Source organism: Aspergillus tanneri, assembly GCF_003426965.1.
Source record: "Aspergillus tanneri strain NIH1004 chromosome Unknown AapTan_8_pilon_pilon_pilon, whole genome shotgun sequence".
Taxonomy (NCBI): domain Eukaryota; kingdom Fungi; phylum Ascomycota; class Eurotiomycetes; order Eurotiales; family Aspergillaceae; genus Aspergillus; species Aspergillus tanneri.
In genome coordinates this window covers 1,771,924-1,790,942 of record NW_022984635.1, presented here as the reverse complement: position 1 = coordinate 1,790,942, position 19,019 = coordinate 1,771,924, and the positions used below count along the sequence as shown (strand labels likewise).

The 19,019-nt window shown below is 51.5% G+C and overlaps 7 protein-coding genes across 7 annotated transcripts; 2 read left to right on the top strand and 5 right to left on the bottom strand.

Moving 5' to 3' along the window:
• Positions 1-648: 648 nt before the first annotated feature.
• ATNIH1004_011201 (CAP-Gly domain containing linker protein BIK1) lies at positions 649-2,679 on the top strand (the record flags this gene model as incomplete). Its single annotated transcript, XM_033575767.1, has 1 exon — positions 649-2,679. The coding sequence occupies one exon, from the start codon at positions 649-651 to the stop codon at positions 2,677-2,679; it is 2,031 nt and encodes a 676-aa protein (XP_033421622.1).
• Positions 2,680-3,255: 576 nt separating this feature from the next.
• BNA1 (3-hydroxyanthranilate 3,4-dioxygenase) lies at positions 3,256-3,972 on the bottom strand (the record flags this gene model as incomplete). The annotated part of the gene is made up of 2 exons (XM_033575766.1): positions 3,256-3,802; positions 3,941-3,972. 2 exons carry the CDS (start codon positions 3,970-3,972, stop codon positions 3,256-3,258), a joined length of 579 nt encoding a protein of 192 aa, XP_033421621.1.
• A 320-nt stretch (positions 3,973-4,292) lies between these two features.
• ATNIH1004_011199 (RNA 3'-terminal phosphate cyclase-like protein) lies at positions 4,293-5,504 on the top strand (the record flags this gene model as incomplete). Its single annotated transcript, XM_033575765.1, has 1 exon — positions 4,293-5,504. The coding sequence occupies one exon, from the start codon at positions 4,293-4,295 to the stop codon at positions 5,502-5,504; it is 1,212 nt and encodes a 403-aa protein (XP_033421620.1).
• A 2,413-nt stretch (positions 5,505-7,917) lies between these two features.
• Positions 7,918-8,580, bottom strand: ATNIH1004_011198 (tellurite-resistance/dicarboxylate transporter family protein; the record flags this gene model as incomplete). The annotated part of the gene is made up of 1 exon (XM_033575764.1): positions 7,918-8,580. One exon carries the CDS (start codon positions 8,578-8,580, stop codon positions 7,918-7,920), a length of 663 nt encoding a protein of 220 aa, XP_033421619.1.
• A 3,710-nt stretch (positions 8,581-12,290) lies between these two features.
• Positions 12,291-15,485, bottom strand: ATNIH1004_011197 (uncharacterized protein; the record flags this gene model as incomplete). Its single annotated transcript, XM_033575763.1, has 2 exons — positions 12,291-13,902; positions 15,385-15,485. The coding sequence occupies 2 exons, from the start codon at positions 15,483-15,485 to the stop codon at positions 12,291-12,293; spliced, it is 1,713 nt and encodes a 570-aa protein (XP_033421618.1).
• A 155-nt stretch (positions 15,486-15,640) lies between these two features.
• Positions 15,641-16,462, bottom strand: ATNIH1004_011196 (J-type chaperone JAC1; the record flags this gene model as incomplete). Its single annotated transcript, XM_033575762.1, has 1 exon — positions 15,641-16,462. One exon carries the CDS (start codon positions 16,460-16,462, stop codon positions 15,641-15,643), a length of 822 nt encoding a protein of 273 aa, XP_033421617.1.
• Positions 16,463-17,023: 561 nt separating this feature from the next.
• Positions 17,024-18,797, bottom strand: ATNIH1004_011195 (putative pre-mRNA splicing factor; the record flags this gene model as incomplete). The annotated part of the gene is made up of 3 exons (XM_033575761.1): positions 17,024-18,546; positions 18,615-18,648; positions 18,756-18,797. 3 exons carry the CDS (start codon positions 18,795-18,797, stop codon positions 17,024-17,026), a joined length of 1,599 nt encoding a protein of 532 aa, XP_033421616.1.
• Between the last annotated feature and the right edge of the window lie 222 nt (positions 18,798-19,019).

Sequence of the window (19,019 nt, the reverse complement as noted above, 5' to 3'; positions counted from 1 at the left end):
TCCAGCGAAATCACAGCGAGAGAGGGAGGGAGAGAGCGAAGGAAAGGGAGAAACAGTCTAACAGGTGGCCGAAATCACGTAAGGAGAAGGGGAAGCCAAGAGACAGCAAGTAAGCGATGGACGATCGAGATTTGTCGACACTCTGTCTTGATCTAGCGAATTGAATATAGAATAGATGTGGAAATAGAGAAATCTACGAGAATCGAATAGTTAATAGAAATCTCTACTGTAGAAACAATCGTAGTCAATCAAAGGTGGCTGAGGCAGCGATACCGGTACAGTACGATCCATGGATTATTTATTTCTTTATTCTCCAATATTTATTCGATTAGAATAAACGTTGATGTCTCTATTTAATTTTGCTAGAATATTTAATATTAGATAGAAGCTCTGTCTTTTTTTTTTCCCCCTCGCTCGCTGCCCAACGCACTTTCTGGTCCGAATCCAATCCTCCGAAGCCTCGAGAACCTCATCATGTCGACTCTCTAATCACTCCCCCTTTCTCCCTCTATTCATCTCTCTCCCCCTCCATCCCTCCCTCCCTCCCCCCTCTCTATAACCTCCTTCCTTGAACCCCTCCTACTCGATTGTCATATCCAGTTAATATTCCATCCTTTCCACCAACGTCCTTCGGTCCAACTCTCCTCGATGGCGCCCCTCGACGATATCCAGGTCGGGGACCTGGTGAACGTCCCTGGGGGCATGCATGGCACAATCAAATATCTAGGAGGCGTGGCCGGGAAGCCAGGAAAATTCGCTGGGATTGAACTGGCGGCCGAGCATGCCAGGAGGGGGAAGAACAGTGGTGATGTCGAAGGCAAGCGATACTTTACAACCTCCACACCCGGCTCCGGCATATTCGTGCCCATGAACAACAACAAGTATGTCACCAAACTGTCGTCCGCTCCCTCCTCCGTCACCGCGAACCCACCAACGCCTGCTCGACCTGTCAACTTCAGCAAATCCGTTGGTCCCAGCCCGTCCGTGCGACCCCCGCGGATGAGACGTCCCTCGCTGCCTCGACCGGAATCCCCTCAACGAGCCCCCCCGCCCTCCAAGCTCGCTCTGGCGGGACTCCGCACTCCATCGGCGGCATCCAGAGCGGGCCCGAATGGCTACCCCCGTAGCCCCGTCAAACCCCCATCCCGCGCCTCCGATCGGCCACCCTCTCGGGTGAGTGTCGAGGAAGAAGTGTCGTCGACGAGGACCTCGGATGTCCACCGGAATGCGATGGTGACGGAGGTGCAGGAGTTGCGGGATCAAATCAAGACTCTCGAGAATCAATTGTTGGACCGCGATAGGCAACTGGATGAGCAGGCCAATACCCTGGCCGACTTTCAACACACGTTGGAAGAGCTGGAGGGCTCGGATGCCTTATCGATCCGTGCCCAGTTGCGCGAGAAGAACGAGCGGATTGCCCAGCTGACGACGGAGTTTGACCTGCATCGGGCTGATTTCAGAAGCACTTTGGACACGCTGGAAGTGGCTGCGGCGGAAACCGAACGCGTCTACGAACAACGCCTGGACGATCTCATGCAGCAGAACAAAGAACTCCAGGACCGGGGAGAGGACGTGGAGGCGGTTGCAAGGCAGCTCAAGCAACTGGAGGAATTGGTCTCGGAACTGGAAGAGGGCCTGGAAGATGCCCGGCGTGGAGAAGCGGAAGCCCGTGCGGAGGTCGAGTTCTTAAGGGGCGAGGTCGAGAGGACGAAACTAGAGCTGAAGAAGGAGCGAGATAGCTCCGCGGCTGTGCTTCAGGAGACCCAGGCGGCTGCGGACGGTCAGCAACACTCCAGGGAACTGGACCAGAAAGACGACGAAATCCGCGGCCTGAAAGCGATCATCCATTCCTTGAGTCGGGGCGACCCCAACCTGCCGGCGCTCCAGCAGAATGGATATGCAGCATACTCCGGCCCCGAACACGATCCAGACCACGTCTCGGATCTGGAACAACGCGTCCAGGAATTCGAACGCATTACGGAGCGGAAGACGTACCGGATCGAAGAGCTCGAGCGCGAAATCCAGCAGTTGCAGTTGAATGGAGGCACTCGAACACGCAGCTCAACGGTCACTGCTGCCACTTCCCAGCACAGGCCGTCGAACTCAACAGGAAAAATCGGGGCTAGTTTAATCAACCATGCCCACCGGCTGTCGGATCGCACGGTGGTGCCCAGCGACTGGCACGATCCACCACATGAGGAACCCCAGTACCAGGCCTACCACCCTGGGCATCTCCGTCGGCCGTCGGAGACATCCCGGCATCGCCTAGAAACCATGCACGAGTCCGATGGTCGGTCTGACGACGGTGCTTCGTTGTGGTGCGAGATTTGCGAGATGGGCGGTCATGACATCTTGACCTGCACAAACATGTTCGGCGCAGAGAGCAAGAACAAAGCTCCCAAATCGACGCCTGCAGCCCCTAAGGAGGGTTTGGTAGACGAGAAACCTACTCCTGGAACGTCTGCCGAGCTCGAGTCCGCCCCGTCCAGCATTGGAGAGAGCACAACGCCTCAGAAGACTGGACGGGATGTGGTCATGGAGGGATTGAAAGGAATTGGGTTAACTTCCTCCATGGACCCCGTTGCTGGGAAAGCCAGTGGCGTGGTCGATGAGACAAAGTGGTGCGCCCTCTGCGAGAGAGATGGCCACGAGAGCATCGACTGTCCGTTTGATGATTGATCGGAGCTCGCTACCTGGTGGAATGCCTGTACTGCGCCTCATCCCGATGATATGAAATCCTAGTCTTTCGACTGGTTTGTTCCTGTTTGGACACTTATGTTGTTTTTAATTTTACTTTGGGTATACCTCTTTGCTTCCAACGTGCCGATGGAATATGGCTTGTTCTTGGGGGCACTTACTTCCAGTTGTTTGGCGACTGTTCTGCCTCATTCTTTATACCCTCCCTCGATCGAGTGGACCGCCATAGAATACATTCAGAGTCAATTCATTCAGAGGTCCATCTGTATTGCATATTTGTGTTAATAGCCCTCCCCCCTCCCTCGGGTACCTAATTTCTCATCGCTCGTTATTATATCTCCCCCGGTCTTTCTCTGGGCTAATTTAGATAATTTTGAAGACTCCTTGGTACTCCACTCTTCATTAAATACAGATAGATTTACAGTCCATTAGACGTCAACGTAACTTTATCAACAGCATGGTATCATTGTCACTTGAGTCGTAGCGAGCGCCTTTTTTTCTTTTCTTTTTTTTTTTTTTTCAGGATCCAACATCAACTGCAGGTGCAAAAGCTGCAGTCTACTCTGCAAACCGTGGCGGCTGTACGATCTCTTCCTCTTTGAATTTACTCTCTGCAACAGTGCCGCAAGCCTTGCAAGTCCGTTTCTGCTCATCAGCAGCGAATTCTTCGACCACCTCTTTCACCTGGGTACCCAAGTCCGTGCACACGAAACGCTTCTCCCAGACGATCTGTCCGCAACTCTTACAGTACCAGCGCATGATATCGACTGCGTCCTCCTCTCGCGGGACCTCCATCACAACTCCCACGGTATCGTGGAATCGCACGGGACAGTGGGGCGTATTAGCGGGCAAGAGGAAGAGGGAGCCTTCATGGACGGGAATGTCCTGGAAGACGACGGGCGACACGGATGTGTCGACTGTCTTGAGCAGCATCGACCCTCGATACTGGTAGAAGAACTCCGGGGTGGAGTTGATATGATAGTCGGTTCGCGCATTGGGTCCTCCCACGATCATCACGGTGTAGCCGGCTGTGGCGGAAGAGGACGGATGATACACACAATAGTTATTTACCGGTGGTTGAAGAAGATGGGAGTTGGCTTCAAGCCTGTGGATCCCGCATCAGTGAGTTTCATATGAGGCAATCCTTTCCACGCGATAACGCGTGGGAGATAGATCCCTTGGGGGAGATGCTGTGGGGGAGGGGCAAGAAAATGCAAAGCTAGAGCCGGTGGGTCAGTATTACCATTTGGGGATGTTGAGAGCTGGTGGAAGCATTATGTAGGGGTTCAGTCCGGTCCTTCTATAAGCCCTACCGTCTGGAAATGTACCCGGCTAGCTAGTATCCAAAGAAATAATAAGCGATGCGAGAGGAAGTCAGGGATGATGTCAAACTGCAGGAATTTGGAGGATGCAGTAATTCACCTCGGAGATAACTAGTTCTTAAGTCCGGTCATGGGCCGGAAGAATTGTGTCGCCGAGATATTTTATTTTCCTTTTTTTTTTCTCCTCGTTCGGCATACAACAACTACGTTCGATATCAATCACGTTTTCCCACGACGGAGAACCGGAGAGTCTCCAATTCTATTGTCTTCATCATGGCAACTTCCCAACCCCCTCTCCGGTTTACCTCGCACAAGAATTTCGTGTACCGCTTAGTCTTCGCTACCTTGACCGGTCGGACGGTTCATATTTCTCAAATTCGTTCTTCGTCTACGAACCCCGGCCTTGCTCCACATGAAATCTCGTTTCTCCGCCTACTGGAAGCAGTCACCAATGGGTCTCAGATGGAAATCTCCTACACCGGAACGGTCCTGGTTTACAAGCCAGGTCTGATTACGGGAAGCTCCTCTGGTGCTGGGGCCAGCAGTGGTGGTGTCATCAAGCATGAACTTCCAGCAGGGTGTTCCCGCGGCGTCAGCTACTACCTTCTGCCTCTCTGCCTTCTTGCACCCTTTTCCAAGGCCCCGGTCAAGGTTCTCTTTACGGGACCCGGTGTCATTACATCCTCCACCCCGGCAGGTGACATGTCCGTGGACAGCGTGCGGACCGCCATTCTGCCCCTGTATAACCAATTTGGCATTTGGAACAATATTGAGCTGCGAGTCCTCCGCAGATCCAACCCCGGGCCCAGCGGCAAAGGTGGCGGAGGAGAAGTCCAACTGGTCTTCGGTCATCAAGTCCGGCTGCCAAAAACCATTCACCTGATGAATCCAGGTAGAATCAAGAGAATCCGCGGTGTGGCTTATTCGGTCGGTGTTTCAGGCTCCAACAACGCACGAATGATTGAAACCGCACGTGGAATCCTCAATCCTTTATCCCCCGACACCTACGTCTTCTCTGATGTATCGCCCGCTCCACTTGTACCAGCTCCCGAGAAGATTAAGCCTTTGGGCAAGAAGAAAATTGGACTGGGATTTGGGCTGTCATTAGTAGCTGAATCCTCAACTGGATGCTTATTTTCCGCGGACGTCGCATCTCCGCCAGAAGGCGGCCAAGCGCCCGAAGATATTGGAAAGCAATGCGCATATCAGCTGTTGGAAGTCGTCTCGAAAGGCGGCTGCGTCACTCCAGCTGCGGCACCAATCATGCTTGGTCTAATGACGATGGGTACGGAAGATGTCGGTCGACTCCAGGTCGGTCGCGATGTCATTGCCGACGAAAGTGTGATTCAATTAGCCCGGGATTTGTCCAAATTCGGTGCCCCCGGCTGGGGCCTTCGCGACGCTGCGGGGGAAAATGAACAAGGCGACGTCATAGTCAGCGTAGTCGGACGAGGCATCGGCAATGTTGGACGTAAAGTTGCCTGAGTTTGACGTTACACCTTAATTGCTGCCTCTGCACGTCTACGAAATTTGATATCTCAGTTACAGCGGTGTTTCAGAACGCGGCCAGCTTGCAAGGGATCTTTTTAGGGCATCTCGACTGGCGACGTTGACCGCGACCACGACGCGGCCGCCACGTAATTGATTTAATTCTTTATCCGCGCCTGACCTCGGTCGTTGGGCTCCTCACTCTTATCATGAAGACCTCCACGTATGAGGCCGCATACATCGCTTCAGTTATTGGCCCCCAACCACGTGGCGAAGTTTACGCCAAGCCAACAACAACTGGCAACACTCGTGCTTCAACTGTAAGGGAACATGGAAGGTGAAACATTGCCATGGTCACCTGGGGGGCTCGCGCCTCGTCAGTGGAGTGAGCAATGGCGGTAGAAGGAATGACGCACGCAGGTCGGAGGTTTTAGTTGGCATTTGGGCATCATGACCGTGGATGGTCTGTGTGGTTCTGTTGTTGTATATAGGGGATAATCAATATAAAGATGGGATGTCTCTTCCAAGTTGCTGTCTTTGTTCATTCATTCTTTTTCTCTCTTCCTCTCTTTCTCAACGCTCCTTCCCAATCCAGCCAACACCCATCGCGACTTCCTAGTTGGGAAGGCTGCCTCCCTCCATCGTTCTTTCCTCTTTCTTCCTCTTTCTTCCTCTTCTTTCCCCTTCTTCCCCTCTTTCTTCATTCTCGCCTTCTCCTCCCTCTTCCTTCCTACATCTCCTTGTCCGTCCTTTTTTGAGTTCCCCCATGATGTCCGATTTCACCTTCCGTTTGCTTCGGACAATCAGGCTGGCCAGTAGCACTCCATCCATGGCTTTCTTCGGGTGAGTCCTTCCTCCAGGTTGACGCTGACCTGCTGGCTTCGTAGGCACCTGAGCAATCATGAAATGACTTGATGTGATTATACCACCTGAGACTATACTAAGTCTGTGTCCTCTGGGATGTCTGAGAGGTTCGTCGGTTCACTTTCAGCTATTCCTCTGAGAGCATTACGCGTGACACCGTGGGCCGGCCCAGTAAGTGACAGGGCTTGTATGCATTGTCCCGTCCCTTCTCTGCGGTCCTCGTGCTGACAGAGTCAAAAGGCTGGCTAAAAACAATCGTCCACACCGCAGGCCAGATCCGCAAGGGACATGCTCCTGTGATTTGCCCCTCTTGCTTTGTATAGGCATTTGGGGTTGATCTAGTATAGCATGCAAATGCATGTCTAGATCTAGCTTAATTGTCAGCTGTATCGTGGACAGGCCCAGTAAGTGACAGAACTTGTAAGTGTAACCTACCTTACGTTTTGAGTGCTCTTACTAATGCCCTTTCAGGCTGGCTAAAACCAACCCGTCCACACACAGCTCAGAAAAGTCCATTCCCTCAATACGTATGTCCATTATATCACCTAACAGATTGGTTTTAATTATTGGTATAGCATCTGTCCTCGTAGTCATTTCTATTCTTCCAGAATTAGCCGTAACGTTAAGTCTGGGTCCATGCATTCAGGTTTCTCTCAGGGAGTCTGGGGCTGGTATATTGGCAGATGGGTGGATGACTGTGAAAGGATATTCTGGTTTTAAAGGTCGTGTTCCGCATTTCCTGTCTTGGGTTTCCTAATTTGTCCTGGACAAGGTTTTTGCCACTCGGGGAAGTTTTCCTCGGCCGAGCGAAAAACAATCGCTACCCAAATGGGGGGACTGCCTGCTTAGTCGCTATGAACTTGATGACTGGGCCAAGTTGATATTGGACTGTAGCTCTGTACATAACGATCATTTTGATGTTAGATAGACAACGTGGCTACCGCGAAAAGTATGACAATAGTGTTACCATATAAGGTTCAGAGTTACATGCATCGCCACTGCAAGCCGTGCATTACTGCTGGATGTACGGAGTATGTACCGTCGACGATTTGACAGGTCATTAGAGCACCGGGGCGAGCGATCAGGTTATGAAGACGAGGGCAGCCACCAGCAGTGAGCCATAGACAAGGTAAATCCAATTACAACGCTAAGGAACAGGGAAAATTGGTAAAATGCATAGCCAAGTTGTCTATTTCTATTTCCCTATGATCTGTAGCCACAAAGGGATGTCCGAAGCATGTCTAAAGGAAATCAAAAATATAAAAGACAGTGAGAGTTCCTGACCATATGGGTCGAACAAGCTTGAACGCCTCGCCAATGCCCACGTAGCCTATGAAGATCAAGATAAAGGCTGCAAAAGAAAAAGGAGAAAAAAGAACATGAAACAATGCCTGTATGGAAAAGGGACAAAGGGGTATAGAATGGCTTCGATGAGAAAAACAGACATGAAATGAGCGAAAATCAAAATAAAATATATATATATATAAAGGCTGAGAGAAAGATAGAAAGTGTGAGATGATATGAAATGAGCAATGCGTATCCCAGGTTATTCTGATATGTCTTCATCTTTTCCTGGAAACATGATGTCTTTTCGAATGACGGCACGGACGTTGTTGACGAGGACGAACAAGAACATGCACACGATACAAATCGACATGGCGGTGCCGACCCATTGGACTGCGCGACTGTGGAGTGCGTTTCCTAGCGTAATGGTTGCTAAGGTGAAGCCGGTGTTGGGGAAGACCATGGCCCACCAGTTGAGATGGAAGGCCTTGGGACGGGAGCAGAGGACGGCAAATAAAGCAATGCAGAAGAACCACAGGCTCAGGGCCCAGAGGAACACGCCTACTATGATGGCGATCAACTCGATGACCCGTGCCTCCGCGATTGCGTATGTCTCATCCAGCAGTTTGAAGTCTTCCGGTAAACCTTTGGCCATGCCGACAAGAGCCAGGGCTGTGAAGGCTGGAGGTCCAACACAAATAAACATGCCTGGTCGGTGTTCACTGCTGGGAAGTCCCGATTCCATCAATCGACCAATGTAGTGGGCATACATCATAAAGCTGATAGAGAATCCCAAGCCTTGGAAGGTGATACCGCCAAGGATAATTGGAATGGCGGACGGATGCGGCTGCTGTGAGCCGATGACGGAAGCAATGGTACCACTCAGCATTATAGGGAAGGCTGGAAGAATCCACGAAGGCATCATGGTTTGGAGGCTGTAGCGATGGTAGGAGAAAACGAACGAGTACTGAATGACTGCAGTGGCTAGGGTGCATACACAATATATCCAGAAAAGCACCTCCAAGGTGATCACGAACGATTCTCCCGCTCCGTCACCGAAGTAGCGCTGTAATCCAGAAATTATAGTTGCAATGGATAGCCAGAAAGTAGGGAAAAAAAGACCTTCGCGGTCGTGGCGTAGGGAGTCGAGCATTCCACCATGTAAGGTAAACCTCGTGGCCATCAAGGAACAAACAAGAAAAAAGAACAGAAGATTGAGGGCGTAGATCGCTAGTCCAATCTCTTTTAAACCTGTAAAGGTGTTTGGCTGACTGGCAATGAGAAGTGCCAAACCACCAGTGCTCATAGTAAGGGTGTACCAAGCCCAAGTGAAATGACGAAGCCTTTCACGGATACCCACAGGACCTGACTTTCTCTCTATTTCAAACTCAACAATGGTGATACCTGACCGTGACGATCCTGGGGATGAATAAATTTCCAACATGGTGTATTCAAGTTTCGACTACAGAAATGTCGAGAAAGAGCAGAAGGGAAGAAAATATGATGTGACTGGTGGACAGAAATGTCCGAAAGACGCACTTCAATGAGGACAACAGAAGCAACAAGAATAGTCCAAGAAGGTTTTCTTTAAGGGTGAGTCTGCGTGACAGGATCTGCTTATCTGCCTCCCAAAAGGGATCAGCACACAACTTATAGCCCGATCAATCCTATAATAGAATAGTCTCCAAGAAGTTCTATTGATAAGAAAAAGAAAGACAAGAAAAGGAAAATCAAAGGCCCTCCGCAGCGAAACGGAGTTATGCAACAAAGTGGACAAAATGAAAGTAGTGCCGAGAGTGGGACCAAGAGTGTCGAGGGAATGAAAGAAAGGTGAAGTATAAAAAGGAGCTCAATTGGTCGAAATCGGGATGCATCATAAACGATGTGCGTTCGAGTGGAGGGCCATACATATAAAGGCTCTGCATTAGCCACTCTATGATGCACATAGCCAGGAATAAGGCATCATAAACTTCAGACTGCTACCAATCGCCCTCTGCAGTTGAAACCCAGGGATCACGCCAAGAGCCCCCAGGAGTCTAGAATATTATATAGGACACATCAGCAGGGGCTGGGGCTTTGGGCCGGGAATGAAGACTGGAACACTATAAACGCAATCTTTGCGGTCCCCAAAGGGCCATCCGAGCCCACCATTGGCTGGATGACTAGGGACCGTTCCAAATATGCATATCAGGGGGTGTGGAATGGTTCAATTGCGCGGTGGCAAGGGGTGAGGAAGAAGAAGATCTTCGGTGCCAAAGTGGGTAGGGTAGGTCTTGGAAGAGCGGTTATCGATGCCTAGAAAGACGGAAATGGATCATGATCTTCAGGAAACGGCAAGAAAACTTATTTCTGATGCAGTGGGTCATAATGCAAACCCAATATGTATCAAAAAGTATGTGAGCATACGCCATACTGTGATAGCATTTTGTACATTGAGCCAACAACCAGAATGAAGACGCTGTCTCAGTCCACGTGCGTTTTGGCACGTGGTATATGAATATAACGGCGCTCTTATTTTCTCAAAAAAGAAAAAGGAAGAAAAAAAGGGCTTGTGTTGGAAGGTCAATATCAGTGTGCTGATGTAAACAAGCAGCCTAATTTTTTCGGCTGGGGCGTTCCCTAGGTCCACAACCAATCTAGCGGGCCAGAGATCCACGGATTATCGACATCGGTTCCAATGGTAACGCAATTTTATCTGGGCCCTACGATTCCCTCAGAAAGAGTCGGGCCGAAATTTTAGTGCCTGCGACTAGTGAGATATGGGCCATATCTAAGGAGTCGGGAGGCAACAGGAAACCCGAGGTGCAGGAATGTTGAGTATTACCGCCAAGGGAACCGAATACCGACTCGGAGCGTGGATCCGATAAGTATGTGTACAGCTCAGGCATCGAATCAGCAATGACAAAAGCATCAACGTGCTCGGATGTATCAAACCCGTTTCGCCCATGAAGATGCAGCCAAGCCAGAGATCGACAGCGAATCGTCGACGGGGAGGTCCGCCGCCAAGCTTGTCAGTGGCTGTGATTGGGAGAGAAAAGCTCACTCGTAGATAAGGAAAAGGGGAGGAATTAGCCATCTAGCAGTGATGGACCTAGTGAGTAAGAACTAGTTAGGTGGTCCTGGTTCCTACCTGATGATGGGACATTTATCATCCAGAAGAGGAGCTGTCGAGATGAGACATGAGATGGACGGAACAAAGCAGGAGAAGATAAGGAGAAACAAGGGAAAGTCTTGGCAAGAGGCAGGGCAGTCACGGGCTTGGCAGGTGATGCCAAAGTCCACCCGATTGGAATTGCTGGTGCCTACGGAACTCACGGAACGAGATGCATTCCATTACATGCAGTCTTCCTTCTTCTATCTATAGATCGAAAGTCAATTGCTCGGTTATCCATCATCGCCAAGACAGGCTATGTATCAGAGCCTGCGAGGACGAGAATCTCCGGTTCGACAAAAATTGAAGTTAAAGATCTTGTTAGATTATATCTTCGGCATTATCTTACTCAGTATTGCCGGCACACAGCCTGGAATCTGCCAAGCCAAGAAAGACTTGCAGCCAAGAAGAAGCTGGGAAGATCACAGGCTTTACAGCTCCAAGCTCCTCCCCTCTTTCGATACGCAGTACGAAGTACGGAGTACACTTGCCATAATCGAACCTCAATTGGTGGCATTCTTGGCATTATCAAATTCCAGTCAGCCTTCTTGGCAGTTTAGGGGCTCTCGGCATCGATATCGGTTTATAACTATCAAATCGAACCCATGACGTGCATCACAGATGAAATGCAGGCGAACCCAGTAACAACTGGCTCATGACCACCCCCTCTCCTCCCTGGGCTATTTCCTGCCATTGGCTGTGCATTAATGCAGACATCGGGCTTGGATACCTATCCTGTTGCACCCAAACCCGCTTTAAAATTGATTTACGATCCTGGATTCCGGGTCTTACGCAACAACCCCTCCAGTCTCCAGAGTTTATCCAAGGTGGTGATCAAGCAATGTAGTATCCCCACGACGTATCTGGCGTTTCGCCGGTGCAGAGGGACAGAGCATCTACGTGAATCGGCAAAGTGTCGGCAAAGTTTCCTCCCTGAAATTGGATCATCAGTGCTATTCTCCCACCAGCTGTCTCCTGCAAAGAAGAACTAACTCAATTCTAACCACCCTGCCAAAAGCAAGACCGCGCGTATGCAAGGGCAAATGCATGATAGAAGTCTGAGCATCCAATTCCATGCACAGCAGAAACAAATTTTAATGGTGCAGACAGCACAGAAGAAAAAGTTACAGGGAGTAGTCACATTAATTTGGATCACTTGTCTAGCGTTACACCGTCAGAAACAAGGTGAGGATCGTCGTCAAGAGGAATTGGAGCAAATCATTTTTCCCTGATATGCGCACGCAAGGAGATCCGTTACTGTCGTAAGCAGCCGCGGCAGACCGACGGAGGAATCGAAATGGGCCCAGATTCCAAACCAATTCTCATCTCTCCGGCTTGCGTGGCAGTAAACCGCGCCTATCATTTGTTCGACATTCTGGGACACGATGCTACTGTGGTAGATATTCTTCGGTAGCTTTGGGCTGAAGGATGTACATGCCGGGCAGAAGAGGACTATGGTAAACATAACGATGGAAAGAAAGGATTCACATCATTCGATAGACCAGATCAGAGGCCAGTTCGGTCGTTGAGTCCAAAAGCGCTCGCATCCCTCGCGCTGAAGGCTTCTCTCGCCAACCTGAAGGAGAGCCCACCGTAGGTTCTATTGGCGGGCAATGTTTCGCAAGGTCCCGCACTTTGCATGCGGCATAATGGATCACCAACTTTCGCAGCTCATTCTCTCGAAGCTGAGTGGCAGAGGTGGGCGAGATGGGCTCGAGACGAGTGGTTCTGGTGTAGGTGTAGTGGAGGAGGTCAAGAATCATTCGTGCCTTCAGGGAAGAGTTTTCCTGGCATAGGTTCTCTGGTTGGGCATTATCGGGGAAATCCAGATGCAGGAGGTCCCTATGAAGCTTGCGCAGGCATAATTGGGCCAGGGCTGGAATCAAATAGCGTGTTGCGAAGACGTAGAGCTTGGCATGGAAGATAAGATACGGCAGGTCTGAATTGCTCGTCTCCCTCGACATGGAACTGGGAGGCCTAGTCCCATTTGTGATGCGAGAGTCAGCATAATCGATGGCAGTAAATTCATCCCAAAGATTGATGCCTTTCTCGTGATGGCTAGAGAAATCGTACTGCTTGGCAAATGAAGTGTCAATCGTAGACCGTATCCCAGCCCCCTGTTCATAGGCTTCATAGCCCCTGCCGATCTCCTGGCTCTCGTCTGTCTTCACATTGTCTGCCGTCCTGGCTTCCGATGGAGTGGGTACAGGCTGCCAACCCTTTTCCATGAGGGATGAGCCAGTGGCAGTCGGTTCTGCTGCATCAACAGGATCCGCGGGTTGTTCTTGACTCTTCCATGCATCCGGCTCTGCAGCGTCGTCGGCAATCGTGGGATTCCCTCCTCCATGGGTGTGGTCAGCAGGAGGAGGGGTAGACGGTGGTGTCAGATTGGACGCCGGTTCCTCCGTCGAGGTGGGGTTCTGCTTCTTCTTGTCTTTTTTGTTCCTTTTTGGATTCTTTCCTTCGGTCGTGGCGGCGCCCGTACTGAAGTCATCTTCTGCAGCCGGAGTAGTGCCAGGAGGTGGCTGGTCCGCCTCTTCATAGCCACTAGCTGCTGAATCCGACCTGAGAGGGGCCATAGAGTTGTCCCCAGTCGGGGTAGTGCATTCCCTCGGGTCATCACCGGGATACACTGCGTGAGGAGCATTTTCACCCTGCAGCAATCCATCGTCGTCCTGCTTGACCGGCTCCTGGCCCGGAAAACCCCCCGTGGGCTTCGGACCCGGAGGCGGGATGAATGGTGAAAGCGATGGCGATATGGGGTCGTCGTCGAACACGGCCCTGAAGGGATTGTTGACCACCTTCGTCTCCTGGTCCTCCTCGCGGGATCCTGGGGGAGGCACGCTGTAATCGCCGGTGTAGGCGTACTCGCAGAAGGCGACGAAAGTCTCGACATCCTCTTCCTCCAGCATGGCAATGTGATGTTTGGATTCGCGCGTCAGGCCGCTGTTCATGAGGTGATCCAATGGTTTCGAGACATGACGGGCGAGACCAGTCTGAACGGTCAGCTTGGTGTGATTCGCCCCGACAAGGAAGGTGAATGGCGGTGACTGGATGATGCTGTATTCCAAAGCATTGGCAGCGTCAGTGGCCACACTGTCATGGTTGGTATAAGAATAAATTGTGTGGGAGATTTTGGATCCTCAAAGCGCAGGGAAGGAGTAAGATACAGGGAGACATGGAGGAAGAGACGAAGGCGAAACGACGATATCAGTATTGGACCATTCACTCACCTGCTGTAATCCCGACAAGCCTCCATGGACAGTCCTATAGCAATTCAATGGAAAACGAGGGCAAGAATCGAACGGCGGAATACAACGTAAGCAAGTCAAATGATCCTGGATTTCTGGATCTATATTAATTTTATACTATCATATCATCTCTACCAGATCCCTCCACCAAAATTCGCAAAACGCCTTGGAACGTTTCCACCATTCCCATACAACCAGGCCCCCCTGGATCAATGAGGCTGCAAGCGCACAAGCCGACTAACTGGGTCAGGATGTTATAGTCGGCTACGTGTGCAACTCTGAGGGGAGCTCTCACGAGAGAGGGGCCGGATTGACCGCCAGCTTTGTCGCGATGCCAACAAAAGGGTTCCCCTTATCACAACACTAGCCACGGACTTTCTCCTTAGGTGCATAAGGAGCGGATCGGCTAGTCGCAGCCCACACAGAGGGGAAGAGAGAGTACAGAGTAATGATCCACGGAAGGTTCAGTCAGTGTTTCTCGCAGTGCAGCCACCTCGATGCTTCACGGCGCATTGGATGGGCATGGTATGACGACAGCTCAACCGCCAGACGATGCAAGTTCCTACTGCGGGGAAGTCGGTCACTCGGTCTACGACTGATTCCTCAATAATGGAGTGTTGGGCCGTTTGTTGCCCGATTGTCGTAATTCCTCCTGTCCTTACAGACCCAACGGAGCGAGCTCGCATGATGTGATCCACTAGCCATTCTACGAGTTATTACGGCGTACTGTGTCCATGTACTTCGTACTTTTGGGAGGATTATAACTAGGATGGTTGGGACTGGATTTTTACGAGTTTTCATCAGCTTGCTCATTTCAGGGGCGGGAGACGAACTGGCGGTCAGCAGGTGGATTCCCGATGGACCCCATGTCTGATCAAGGAACAGGATGTAAGCATTGCATTGAGCAGGATCTAGAGAGAAAAAAGGAAAGAAAACAAAAGAAAAGAAAGGAGACTGGAATGGTATGGAATGGATGAATCGAATCTCCCTGTAGAGATCACAGTGTTGGCGACATGATTACTTTATAGAATGAGGCATCCATGAAGGCACCACGATGCAGTGTATTTTCCTGTCATCGATGGCGATTTTGTCTTCATTATTTACGATAATGAATGTATTGTTGCCGTTTTTGGATGGCTATGTGTAGAAATGAAAGCTATAGATTGCATACGATCGTGCTGCAAGTAATCAAAGCACTTGTATGACTACTGAATAGCACATTACTCTAGAAAAAGAGCATATCTTTAAAGCTATATGAGATGCTCATCAACTGAGATTCTGAACTGTCCATCCAGCTGCGCTTCGTGCTTGAGATGCCACTACGTACTGAGCCAGAGCCAAAGCCCCCATCAGAGCGGCCGTCATGTCATCATCGTTGAAGCCATAGACCTGCCAGCTCATTCGACTTATATGACATTGTGAGCCCATGGCTTGGGGGGAAGTTTTCCGGCATTTTGATGAAGTGATTCCGATTCAAAACGAGGAATCCAAGAACTCATATACATCTTTTTCTCTATAGATACAATCCTCCCCGATATACTCCCTTATATAACGTGGCATATCTCGGTTATAATCTCGTAGAATCAATGAACCAACCGAAGCTCCGTCATGCCCGGTTCCCATTCCTTTAACGCCTCCCCGACATTGTACCAGAACTTCAGCCGTACGCATTCCCGCCGCGCCATCTCGATATCGCCGCTATCAAACGCCGCCGCCAGCTGCCGTACCCCATCCGTCACCCGCACCGTATTGTCCGTCTTTAGCTGCGCGATTTTGGCCTCGGCATCGGCGTCCCCGCTCACCTCCTCGATCGTCTCCTGCACTTCCATCACCTCCATCAGCGTCTGCGCGTCGAGCGCATGCTTCGTGGCTCCGTCTTCCGCCGTCACGTCGATCCCGTGCATCTCACGCAGAAGGTACTGGGCCCGTAGCAGCGGGTCCGCCAGCGTGCGGTACGCCTCGTTGATGAGTCTCGAGAAGGCCTCGGCCCGCTGTTTCGCCTGCCCCGGAGGGTACTTGTCCGGATGGCTGATGCCTTGGAGTTGGAGGAATTCCCGACGGAGGTCACCCAGAGTGATATCGAATGGCGATCCTGGGGGTGGTCCACCCGGCAGGGTTTTTGGGAAGATCGTGTAGTGATTGCGGATGTCTGGGACAGAGCCGCTCTTGGGGGCAGAGGCGGAGGAGTCTGGGGATGAACCGTGGGTGGAAGCCGTTGCGAATCGACGCTGCGGTGCATGTTGGAGATTCAGGATGCGTGAGGATGGACGACGACGACCGGGTGAGAGGTGATATTGAGATCGTAGTTGGCAGACGAGGCATGCTCCGCGGGTGCTCGGTCTCGTCGTATAAGAGGAGAATGAGAGCTGCTGAAGCAGTATCTGTGAGCGGAAAGTTGCCGTCATCTTGCTCAAACTGCTGCTGATGAAGTTTTGTTCAGCAGAGATTCGACTGATCGTTGACTACTAAATAGTTAACTAATTCACGAACGGTGAGTTATGTAAACCAGATGAGTCAGCCTCCCGGGAGAAAAATCTCCGATATTACGTCATATCTCCAGTCTGAGATGTTTTTTTTTTTTTTTTTTTTTTTTTTGGGTCGGAGAAATGCAGGCAGTCCTTCATATGCAGTCTTCATTGATTCATTAACATTGACTCTATGGAAAGACAAAGGCACCGATTAGCTAGCTATATCCCCAGATATATCGGATAGTACACGTATCCAGCGACCTTGTTGCTGGCTTGATGGTTCCTCCATCTCCGTAGCAGGTCGCCAGCTTTGTCCGGATCTCCTCGGCCGGTGACCCAACTTCCTCGCTGGAATCCATCTCCTCTGTGAAATCCGATGCATGGCGAGGTCAATTCCAACCCCCAGGGATGATACGTAGTGCGGTCTTTGCGGCGGACGGGGCAAGAATCAGTCTCGGAATATAATCAGGTTCAGGATCCGTCATCCATCATCGGTCCTCACTCGATGCCCCAGAGTTTCACCGTGCGGTCATGTCCACAGCTGGCAATCCACTTTGCATCATTGCTGATGTCCGTGCTAAGAACATTCCCTGCATGGCCGCTCAGCGTCTTCACCAGCGACCAGTCATCCGCGCTAAAGACGTTGACATTCTTGTCGAATCCACTGCTCACGAAGAACGTGCCCGACTTCCTTGGTTGCACCGGGGCCGACGGCGGATCGCTCGAGGTCATTGTTGCGCCGTCCACCTCCATGTGTCCATTCGTTCCGTCCAGCGACGGCAGGCAGGATGCCGCCGACTCCGTGCCTTTATACCATCGTACATCGGACACCACGCTCTTGTGTGCTCCAATGCCCCCCGTGCTTCGCACCTGGCGTAGATCCCAGCACTTAACCCATCCGTCGCCGGAGGCCGACAGCACTCGGTATCCGTCGACGCCCCAGTCCAGACCGTAGATTTCCCGGACGTGACCTTCGAGGATCATCACTGTTCGGCCCGACCGAAGGTCCCATATTCGTCCGATGCTGTCCAGTCCCCCACTGGCCATCAGAGAGCCATCGTTGTTGAAGGCGCATGTGTAGACCTCCCGGGAATGGCCTTCCTGGAGCAGCAGCTCAGCGCTCGTTTCTACATCCCACAAGCGCCAAGTTGTATCGAAAGAAGCGGACGCGACGTATCGACCCGACGGGTGGAACTCTGTCCGGCACACCCGACCAGAGTGTCCTGACAGGGTCGCCAACGGCTCGTCCTTCTCGAGGGACCACAAGCATACGTTCCCTTCGCCGCCACCAGACACCAGGTTGACGGTCGATGGGGACACCCCTGACCTCGGGAGCGTAGCCCCGGGAAACCAGGACAGGCCTCCAACGCGGTCCGTATGCGCCTTGAGGGACCGCTGCTCCTCCAGGCTCGGTACGGTCAGCAGGCGGATGCTACCGCCCCAGTTCCCCGTTGCGATGGTCTGTCCATCCGGCGCGAATCGACAGATGCTGACGGGACGATCGCCGGCGATCTGGGACCCGTAGAGATCAAATCCATGCAACTTCTCCTTGATCGCCTTACGGTGCTTGATATGCGTCCGGAGGGGAATCGTCGACTCCTCCCTCAAACGGGCCACGCGCGCCTTTGCGCGGGGGAGAGAGAAGTGCGCAATCGCCTTTCGGGCATTCAATAGATCCTCTGACCCCTCAGTGTAGAACTCCTCCTGCTGCTCGGCTTCCTCCTCCTCTTCTTCGGCCTCTCCTGCCATTGCCTCTCGCATAGTCACATCATCGTCTTCCTGTCTCTCCGCCAGATCGGTCAACAGCTCTCGCAGCCGATCTCGACGATCCACAGGGCCTTCTCCAAATAGTGTGATGGGCTCTCCAATCTCTCGCAATCGCGCACGCACTCTTGCATCGTCTGTCGGCACCGCCATGGCCGCAGCCTTTCGTTTCCTTTCGAACTGAGAAAGAATGGCAGACGCTCGTTCGGCCGGAATCCCTGCGGCAGCCGAGGGGAGTTCATAGTCGTGGTCGATGGCTGGATTACACCATACAACACGTTAGATCTCCTTCATAGATTAGAGATGTGGTACGATGATCACTTACGCAGGTTGGCCAGATCAATGCCCATGTCGATATCCTAGAAATTTCCAAGGATCGCGACGTCAGTAAGATTGACTTCGCGATACTAACACGGTATGCACATATTCACAGAAAAATAAGAGGGACACTGGAGGGGATTCCTACCTTGGCCTCCTCCACGTACGCCTGTCTCGATGGGTGCATCATGATGGGCGAGAGGATGGAGAAGGAGATCTCAAAGGAAAAAGAAAGATTCAGAGATGAATCTTGTTGAATCCAGGCAAAGGAAAGGATGAGCGAGTGGAGGGAGAAATGGCGGGATGCGGTGGCTGAGGAGGAAAAGACGGAGGAAATTTGGCGGAGATAAAAATCCCTTTCATTTATCTTCAACACCACCACCAGTTTATCTCTCTCGACCATGATGAGACC